This window comes from Porites lutea, chromosome 11 (assembly GCF_958299795.1).
Source record: "Porites lutea chromosome 11, jaPorLute2.1, whole genome shotgun sequence".
Lineage (NCBI taxonomy): Eukaryota > Metazoa > Cnidaria > Anthozoa > Scleractinia > Poritidae > Porites > Porites lutea.
In genome coordinates this window covers 8,513,435-8,524,367 of record NC_133211.1, presented here as the reverse complement: position 1 = coordinate 8,524,367, position 10,933 = coordinate 8,513,435, and the positions used below count along the sequence as shown (strand labels likewise).

The following is a 10,933-nucleotide window of genomic DNA, read 5'->3' as shown; positions in this document are numbered from 1 at the left end:
ACATACAAAGATAAACACCTCAAAGTGTCATGTTCAAGCACAAGGTTTCTCTTACATTCAATGAAACAATCTTGAGGCAGGTTTACTGACTGCCATATGACAGACACACCACCATGGATCATTTTTTGTAGCTCATTATAGGTCATTTATAACCCATTGTTGGTCACTCCTTGGTAACTATATACCAGAGAGACAGCCCTCAAAATTAAATGCCATTAAGTAGCCCCCCCCCCCCCCCCGCCCCCCACCCCCAACCACCATGAGGTTTTACACGGATACACTTTGCAGGGGCAGATCCAGAAATTTATTTATTTATTTATTTATTTATTTGTTTTTTGGGGGGTGCGGGGGCTCCAAACTTTGAATCAGAAGGGACTGTTGAACCTTTTTGTGGAAAATTATTCCTCAAAGAGACAAACATGTGTTTCTCATACTGTGAAACCCATTTGCCAGTGGCATGCAAAATACTGCTTTGCAAGCAGAGGCAAACAAACCTGACCTTTCTTGGGAATGGATAGCTAACTGTGCCGTGATGGTGTTTCTGGCATTGCAGCGCCTGGGGCATAGCTGGGATGCTGGCGTCGACTTCGTCATGATGTAAAGTTGCCATGGTCTCCATGTCAATTTACGGAAGATCTTGATTCTACAACAGACCGGGAGAGTTGTAGGTCTCCTCACTCCTGAACTATAGGAAAAAAAAGAAAGAATCATAACTATTGTGTTTCCTGTATTCCAAAGCCCAGTTATTCAAACTGAACAACATTAAAAAGGACAAAAGGAAAAAAATGCTTACACGATACACTAGTTTGAAATAGGTGTTTCCAAAGGCCGAACTTATCATGTGTTAAATTCAGCGTTTTAGGCCTGACCTCTAGCCTAACAGTAACTCTTTTTCAGCTGCAATTTGACTTATGCCGAGTGCACTGAATAATTTTGCTTCATTTTTAAAGACTGTGCACTAAAGGAAGCAGCTACAATGTGGCTTAAACTACTGAGTTCACAGTTTAGTTTTGTAGATGTTTAATGTTTCCAAGCCTTGATATCATCTGTGCAAGTATTCTTGAAAAGAAGTGCCCGACCTTATACAAGCATGCTCTTGTTAGTCCTGTTCCAAAAGTCCACCTGCCCGAAGACCTCGAAACAGACGTCAGGCAGATATCAGTTTTACCTGTCCTAGGCAAAGTCCTTGAGAGGGTACAAATAATGCTAAATAAGGATGCCTTCAGAGTCAAAGAGAATCAACATGCTTTCTCCCATGGTCACTCGACTGTATCTGCTCTTGTAAACATCACGCAAACATGGTTAAACCACGCTGACAACACAACAGAGGCGAAAAAGGTCATCCATTCCTTATTTATCGACTTCAGCAATGCCTTTGATCTAGCTGATCACTCAATTCTTTTGTCCAAGCTTAAAGGTAGGAACATTAACAGGTCTTTGTGGCAATGGATACAAAGCGTTCTCCAGCTTCCTGGGTACTATCAACAACGCAGACTTGCCCGGCGGGTGTACCATAAGGATCTGTCATATCCCCTTTACTGTTCGGTATCTTAATGCATGATTTCGACGATTCTATACCTGTACAACAACAAGGACGCGTAAAGATGTGTAAGTACAGTGACGACTGCACAGCGTCTAAAAGTATACCAAATGGCGAATTATCAAATATGCAGAAGGTACTTGACAGCCTTCAGAACTGGGCAACATTCTATTGAAGTCAAAGAAAACCAAGGATATGTGGATCTCGTTCTGCAAAAACTTTATTGAGCCACATCTTTTCCAAATAAATGACTCATGTTTGGACAGGGTATCCAAGTTTAAGCTACTGGGGGTATGGCAACAAGACAACCTATGTTGGAATTACCATGTTGAACTCAAACTGTTAAGAAAGCCAGGAAGAGATTGTATTTTTTAAGGGAATGTATGAAAGCAAACCTACCTACAGAGATCAGCATCACGATAATATTGTACCAAAATATGCCCACTTCTCGAACATGCCACCCACTGTGGGGAAGAGTTGCAGTCTTTACAAAACAGGTGTGTAGATATCATCGGGATACCAAGAACATTCCTTCCAATGCTAGAGGACAAGTGCAACATAGCAAGAAAGCGTGAATTAGAAAGAGTTGTGAATCAAATTTATCTCACTAAGCCAAATACCAGCCACGGCTATAACTTAAGATCCAAACCAGGTTCAGTAGCAATACCACAGTCAGGGATGCAAAGACATGCAAATTCATTCATAGCAAGAGCTCCAAGACTTCTTTAATGACCTGTTATGTTTACTTACTGACTTACTTACTTACTTTTCTATTAGAATAATCACTTGATAGCATTTTATAGTATTGTAAATCCATTGTATATATTTTTAAAAGATGGATAAATAAAGGTTATTATTATTATTCAACTTACCACAGTCTCTAAATATTCTGACCATTGTTTGATCTGTGACAATCCGCACACCAACGTCTCCCCCAATGAGACAAGAGAATCTTCAAATCTGTCCATTATCTTAAGTCAAAATAAATACATGAATAAATGTAGGCACAGCACCCTTCCAGCAGCGATACAAACTGGATTTAATACTGTTGTTAAACTTATGCCTTTCTTTCCTTTGATTTTCAAACTTACAAAGTTGACAGCAAAGTATCATTAATGTCAGGGAAATTCAAATCGCCCCATTCTGCAAAAAAAGTGTCCAGCCAAGTCTTCGCTCTTCAAGCAGAAACGATGAGAGAACCGCAACAAAAAACAAGTCCACAAAAACTAAAAAAAGAAGACTGAAAGAAAGAACTTTTTGAGGGAGCATTTTGCTATTAGAGAGATTAAGATTCACGTTTACGGCACACGGGAAACGGCAAACGTCAGTTGAGAATTTCTCAAAATAGAAAATAAGCAGATAAAAACGGTCCAGAACGATTCTTTTGGATAAAACTGGCATAAATTTACCTATTTTTGTGTAGAAGTAATAAACAGTAAACAAAAAATAAGGGAAAACTTGGTCACGTGGTACAAATTCACGTTTGCCGTTTGGCGTAAACGTGAAACTTAATCTCTCTATTATTTGGTAGCCACTGCAACCTGATTCTTGACGGAGAATACAGAAACTACATTGCTTTGTGCTTACCTTTAAGAATTGCTCATGATCTGGGATCTGATTCTTTAGAAGATCATGCTTTCTTGTTTGTGCCTCAAGCTGCTTTTTAATCAGGCTGACGTTGTCTGGAGAATCAATTTTTTTCATGATGACATCGTGGGAAGAATCAGGAAAATTAAGTTTCTTGGTTGTACTTTTACGTTTAGCTGCCAGGTCTTCTTCCCTCTTTTTTTGTTCCTTTAAGAATTCTTTGTATCGGTCTCCTGCGACGTGATCTTTCTAAAGAACAAAATTAAAAAATGGAGTATCAGTTTCAGTTACCACGATTTAAACATGATCATAACAGAATTTTGAAGTTTAAAGCGTACATGTAAGACATTCACGTAGTTAATAGAAGTGAAAACCACAATTCCCTGCACAAAAACCTACTTAAAATATCTACAAATTGTAGGAACTCGGGAACTTACTTCTAGACGTTCAGACCAACTGACTTCAGATGTTTAAAACTAAATACTTGCATATTTGCCAAAAGACTGCTGTTCAAATTTGCTCGACAAATGAAGTTATTTTAAAACAGAATCAAAATATTATACTTGTTTTGAGTGAGGGTATAAATGTAGGCTGCATTACAGACACCATAAACCTTCTGTGGGTTGGCTGCAACGCAGCCAATATAAATGCACATGGATGAAATTCTCTTTTACAGGCCAAACCTTCATAACTACAAGTTGTTCAAAATAGTTGCTACAGAATTACCTGTGCAGATAGTGGCGTTGCGGAGCTATTATTGGTCTTTGCTGACGCATTAGAGTTAGTTTTCTCGTGAAAGAAAGCGATCCAAAGTTTTTCAGTGAACAAAACTTAATGGTTATAAAATTTTCAAGTTAAGTGAAATCAGCAAAGCAGCTCGGCTTACCATAATCCACTACATGAAATTATAATGCAAAACTGGAAAATTTGAAATAAGAGATGATTCCAATTCATTAACAAAGTGTGAAAACACTTCTTTACTTGGACTGCAATCATTGACTAAAAACAGCTTTAACGAACTGCACTTATGACAGAAAAACGCTATTCAAGGAAGACCATGATCCAAGCAAATACTCAAAATCAAACTTCAAATTTTGGAAATGTAGAGTTACAATATTTACCTCCTCCTTAATCAAATCCACCACTTCAGCTCTTGTGGTAAGAACCCCTGGTTTTAAGATACCCAGTTGTACGAACCCTGGTTGTAAGAACCCCTGGTTGTAAGACACCCGGTTGCAACAACCGCTGGTTGTAAGACGCCAGGTTGTAAAAAACCTCTGCTTCTAAGACCTCCAGTTGTAAGAACCCCTGGTTGTAAGAGCCTTTGGTTTTAAGACCCCTGGTTGTAAAAACCCCTAGTTGTAAGACCCCCAGATGTAAGAACCCCTGCTTCTAAGACCCCTGGTTGTAAGAACCCCTAGTTGTAAGACCCCTGGTTGTAAGAAACCCTTGTTGCAAGTCCCCTGGTTGTAAGAATCCCTGGTTATAAGACCCCCGGTTGTAAGAACCCCTGCTTGTAAGACCCCTAACTGTTGGAACCCCTGGTTGTAAGAATCCCTTGTCATAAAAACCCCTGTTGTAAGAACCGATTGTTGTAAGACCCCCTGGGGTGTAAGAACCCGTGGTTCTAAGACCCCCGGTTTTAAGAACCCCTTAAGGTAACAGCAGATTAATAATGGTAATTGAACTAAGTGGAGTGCAATTTGGTCTGAAATCATACGCGTGATTTCAAAATCAAAAGAGCGCGCAGCGCGAGTTTGATTTGAAATCACAAGTATGATTTCAGACCAAAATTGCACGACACGAAGTTCAATTACCACTTTATTACATCCATTTTGAAATCGCAGAATTTAGTCAGTACTAATATTTTATTGATCGAGTAGCCGGTTTGTTAAAAAGCCGAAACAAAAAGGCTTTTACATCTCATTTTGTATTCGAAACAGAAATGATGCGATATATAGAACAAAAATGGTGCGATTTAAAACAGAAATGATGCGCTTTAGAACATGAATGATGTAATTTTAAACAGATGCAATTTAGAGCAAAAAATGGTGCGATTTAGGAATAAATCACACTGTTGAGAGCCAATCAGATTGCACGGATAGCCAGTGATTTCAAAGTGGATGTAATAAATGTAAGAACCCCTCATTGTAAGACCTCAGGTTGTAAGAACCTCTGATTTTAAGACCCCTGGTTGTAAGAACCCCTAATTGTAAGACCTCTGGTTGTAAGAACCTCTGATTGTAAGACCCATGGTCGCAAGAAACCATGGTTGTAACAACCCCTGGATGTAAGACCACTGGTTGTAAGAACCTTGCTGTAAGATTCCCTGGTTGTAAGACACCTGATTATAATAGCGCCTGGTTGTAACACCGCCGGTTGTAAGAATCCCTGGTTGTTAGACCCTTGCTTGTAATACCCCCTGGTTGTAAGTACCCTGGTTGTAAGAAAACCTGGTTGTAAGACCCTGGTTATAAAAACTCTTGCTTGTTAGACCCCCAGTTGTAAGAACCCCTTCATGTACAAACCCATGGTTGTAAGACCCCTGGTTATAAGAACCCCCGGTAGTAAGAAGCCCAGTTGTAAGAACCCCTGGTTGTAAGACCCTGGTTGTAAAAACCCCTGGTTGTAAGACCCCAGGTTGCAAGTCCCCAGGTTATAAGAACCCCTATTTGTAATACCCCAACTTGTAAGAAACTCTGGTTAAAAGAACTCCTGGTTGTAAGACCCTCAGTTGTAACAACCCCTGATTGTAAAAACCCCTGGTCTAAAACCCCTCTTGTAATGCCCTTGGATGTAAGAACCCCTGGTTGTAAGAACCCCTAGTTGTAAGACCCCTGGTAGTAAGAACCCCTGGTTGTAAGACTGATGGTTGTAAGAATCACTAGTTGTAACACCCCCAGTAGTAAGAACCCCTGGTTCTAAGACCCCTGGTTGTAAGAACCCATGCTTGTAAGAACCCCTGGTTGTAACACCCCGGCTTGTAAGAACCCCTGCTTGTAAGACCCCCGGTTGTAAGAACACCTGGTTGGAAGAACCCCTAGTTGTAAGACCCCTGGTTGTAAGACCCCCAGTTTTAAGAACCCCTACTTGTAAGACCCCTGGTTGTAACACCCCCGGTAGTAAGAACCCCTGGTTCTAAGACCCCTGGTTGTAAGAACCCATGGTTGTAAGACCCCCGCTTGTAAGAACCCCTGGTTGGAAGAACCCAGGTTGTAAGAACCCCTTGTTCTAAGACCCCCGGTTCTAAGACCTATGGTTTTAAGAACCCCTTGCTGTAAGACCCAAGGTTGTAAGAACCCCGGGTTAAAAGACCCCCAGGTGTAAGAACCTCCGGTTGTAAGACCCCTCGTTGTTAGAACCCCTGGTTGTAGGAACCCCTCGTTGTAAGACTGCTGGTTATAAGAACCCCTGGTGGTAAGATCTCTAATTGTCGGAACCCCTAGTTGTGGGACCCCTGGTTGAAAGAACCTGTGGTCGTAAGACTTTTAGTTGTAAGAACCCCTGGTTGTAAGTCCCCCAGTTGTAAGAAAACCTGGTTGTAAGAGCCCTCGTCGTAAGAACCCCTAGTCAAAAGAACCCTGGTTTTAAGAACCCCTGGTTGTCACGCAGATGGTTGTAAGAACCCCTAGTTGTAACACCCCCGGTTGTAAGAACCCCTGGTTCTAAGACCCTCTGGTTCTAAGACCCCTGGTTGTAAGACCGCTGGTTATAAGAACTCCAGGTTGTAAGACCCCTAATTGTCGGAACCCCTAGTAGTGAGACCCCCGGTTTTAAGAACCCCTGGTCATAAGGCTCTTAGTTGTAAGAACCTCTGGTTAAAAGTTCCCAAGTTGTAAGAATACCTGGTTGTAAGACCCCTGGTTGTAAGAACCCCTAGTTGTAAGACCACTGGTTGTGAGAACCCCTGGTTCTAAGACCCCTGGTTGTAAGAACCCCTCGTTGTAAGAACCCCTGTTTCTAAGACCCCTGGTTAAGACCCCTGGTTGTAAGACCGCTGGTTATAAGAACTCCCGGTTGTAAGACCCCTAAATCGTCGGAACCCTTAGACCGCTTGTTGTAAGAACCTCTGGTTGTAAGACCCCCAGTTGTACAAACCACTGGTTGTAAGAAACCCCTGGATGTAAGACCCCTGGTTGTAAGACCCCCGGTTGTACGAACCCCTGGTTCTAAGACCCCTGGTTGTAGAAAACCGCTGTTGTAAGACCCCCAGTTTTAAGAACCCTGGATTAAGACCCCTGGTTGTAAGAACCCCGGGTTGTAAGACCTTCAGTTGTAAGAACCCCTGGTTCTAAGACCCCTGTTTGTAACAACCCCTGGTTGTAAGAACCCCTAGTGTTAAGACCCCTGAATGTGAGAACCACTGGTTCTAAGGCTTCTGGTTGTAAGAACCTCGGTTTGTAAGAGCCCCGGTTGTAAGAACCCCTGGTTCTAAGACCCCTGGTTGTAAGAGAGAGGGTATCCAAGTTTAAGCTACTGGGGGTATGTCAACAAGACAACCTACGTTGCAATTACCATGTTGAACTGACTGTAAAGAAAGCCAGCAAGAGATTGTATTTCTTAAGAGAATCTAGGAAAGGAAACCTACCTACAGAGATAAGGATCAGGATATATTGTACCAAAATACGCCCACTTCTTGAATATGCCTCCCCACTGTGGGGCGGCTTGCCAAAGTACCTTGCAGAAGAGTTGCAGTCTTTACAAAACAGGTGTGTAAATATCATCGGGATACCAAGAACATTCCTTCCAACACTAGAGGACAGGTGCAATGTAGCAACAAAGAGTGAATTAGAAAGAATAGTGAATTATATTAACCACCCAAATCAAATTTTTCTCACTAAGCCAAATACCAGCCACAGCTATAACTTAAGATCCAGACCAGGTTCAGTAGCAATACCACAGTCAGGGACGCAACAACATGCAAATTCATTTATAGCAAGAGCTGTTAGACTTCTTTAATGACCTGTTATTTTTACTTACTTACTTACTTACCTACTTTTCTTACTTTTTTATTAGAATAATCACTTGATAGCATTTTGTAGTATTGTAAATCCATTGTATATATTTTTAAAAGATGGATAAATAAAGGTTATTATTATTATTCAACTTAACACAGGCTCTAAAGATTCTAGCCATTGTTTGATCTGTGACAATCTGTGCCCCAACGTCTCCCCTAATGAGACAAGAGAATCTTTGAATCTGTCCATCATCTTAAGTCAAAATAAATACATGAATAAATGTAGGCACAGCACACTTCCAGCAGCGATACAAACTGCATTTTAATACTGTTGTTAAACTTATGCCTTTCTTTCCTTTGATTTTCAAACTTACAAAGTTGACAGAAAAGTATCATTAATGTCAGGGAAATTCAAATCGCCCCATTCTGCAAAAAAACTGTCCCAAGTCTTTGCTCTTCAAGCAGAAACGATGAGAGAAGCGCAACAAAAAACAAGTCCACAAAAACTAAAAAAGAAGACTGAAAGAAAGAACTGTTTGAGGGGGGCGTGCTGCTATTATTTGGTAGCCACTGCAACCTGATTCTTGACGGAGAATAAAGAAACTACATTGCTTTGTGCTTACCTTAGGGAATTGCTCGTGTTTCAGGATCTGATTCTTTAGAAGATCATGCTTTCTTGTTTGTGCCTCAAGCTGCTTTTTAATCAGGCTGACGTTGTCTGGAGAATCAATTTTTTTCATGATGGCATTGTGGGAAGAATCAAGAAAATTCAGTTTCCTGGTTGCACTTTTACGTTTAGCTGCCAGGTCTTCTTCCCTCTTTCTTTGTTCCTTTAAGAATTCTTTCTATCACTCTCCTGCAAAGTGATCTTTGTGCAGATATCTTTCTAAAGAACAAAATAAAAAATGGAGTATCAGTTTCAGTTACCGCGATTTAAACACAATCATAACAAACTTTTGCAAACGTTTCAGTTAAAGCATACATGTAAGACATTCACGTAGTTAATAGAAGTGAAAAACAAAAGTTGCCTGCACTAAAACCTACTTTAAATATCTACAAATTGTAGGCGCTCGGGAACTTACTTCTAGACGTTCAGACCAACTGACTTCAGATGTTTAAAACTAAATGCTTGCATATTTGCCAAACGACTGCTGTTCAAATTTGCTGGACAAATGAAGTTATTTTAAAACAGAATCAAAGTATTATGCTTCTTTTGAGTGAGGATATAAATGTAGCCTGCATTACAGACACCATAAACCTTCTGTGGGCCGGCTGCAATGCAGCCAATATAAAAGCACATGGATGAAATTCTCTTTTATAAGCCAAACCTTCATAACTACAAGTTGTTAAAAATAGTTACTACAGAAATACCTGTGCAGATAATGGCGTTGCGGAGCTATCATTGGTCTTTGCTGACGCATTAGAGTTATTTTTTTCCTGAAAGAAACCGATCCAAAGTTTTTCAGTGAACAAAACTTAATGGTTATAAAATTTTCAGGTTAAGTAAAATCAGCAAAGCAGCTCGGCTTACCATAATCCAGTACATGCAATATTATTACGCAAAAATGGAAAATTTGAAAATAAGAGATTATTCCAATTCATTAACAAAGTGTGAAAAAGCTTCTTTACTTGGACTGCAATCATTGACTAAAAACAGCTTCAACAAACTGCACTTATGACAGAAAAACGCTATTCAAGGAAGACCATGATCCAAGCAAATACTTAAAATCAAACTTCAAATTTTTGAAGTGAAGAGTTACAATATTTACCTCCTCCTTGCTCAAATCCACCACTTCAGCTGTCGTGGTAGATGGTGGCTCTGTGGTGTCCTTTGTCTTTGCCACGTTTTCCTCGGCATTGCTTTTCTCCTGAAATAAAAACGAATTTACCGTATTTCTTCGATTAACCGCCCTGGGCGCTTATTAAATTTTTGGACCTTGAGAGTGGGCGCTTATTCAAGGTGGGCGCTTATTTGAGGCTGGGCGCTTATTACATTTTGACCATTCTCAGCAAGTGTAGTAGTATATTTTGCAACAAAACAGTAGGTGCTAATAACAAAAAGCGAAGATGTAACAAAGCAAGGTTTCTGTACAATACTACCCTGAAGAAAACTCCGTCTTCGGGAGGGTCCCTTATTATATCTTATTGGAGTTTTTGTGGGAGGGAGTGGGGTGGGGTGGGCACTTTTTCGAGGCTGGGTGCTTATTAACTTTTTCTACCTTTAGGATGGGCGCTTATTCGAGGTGGGCGCTAATTCGAGGTTGGGCGCTTATTCGAATAAATACGGTAGTTCAGTTTGTCACTAACGCTTAAAGGTAGTGCCAAGTTAACGCTTTAATATTTGAGTCGGACTACTAAATTTTAGCGCGATCTTCAGTTCGCATTAATAATTACTAAATAGAGCATCATAATCACATAACCAAACAAAACTGGAGTAATATTGATGATACAGATTAACCAAACTCACCAATCACGATCTCTTCTTTGGAGGTTCGTTTGGTGCACTGACGGAATCAACTTGAGTAGTTTCTTCAAGATTCTTTTTTGACCAAAACAGATCCTTCTCATTTAGTTCATCAGTAATTTCTACAATGAGAAAAGAACACAAACATGGTAAATCAAGATATCTGGTAGAAGGGCAAACCTTGCAACAGAAAAACACAGTTAACAGTTAATTACTTTACTTACCACTTAAGGCGATGATTTCAGCTTCCACTCCTTCTCCTTGCCAGTTAACAGTCCCTCCAATAACAACGTTATTTTTTGCGAGATAATTTTTGCAGGGCCAATTCCAGTCATAATTTCTTCAGGATAGAAGAAGAGAGCTTCTGACGGTAAGATTCTCTCGT

General features: G+C 40.3%; 1 protein-coding gene across 1 annotated transcript; it reads right to left on the bottom strand.

The window, feature by feature from the left end:
* Nucleotides 1-2,494: 2,494 nt before the first annotated feature.
* On the bottom strand, nt 2,495-10,493 carry LOC140953149 (uncharacterized). The gene is made up of 5 exons (XM_073402649.1): nt 10,479-10,493; nt 9,854-9,952; nt 9,456-9,521; nt 3,022-3,376; nt 2,495-2,511 (listed from the first exon to the last, which is right to left on the bottom strand). Exons 1-5 carry the CDS (start codon nt 10,491-10,493, stop codon nt 2,495-2,497), a joined length of 552 nt encoding a protein of 183 aa, XP_073258750.1.
* Nucleotides 10,494-10,933: the final 440 nt, after the last annotated feature.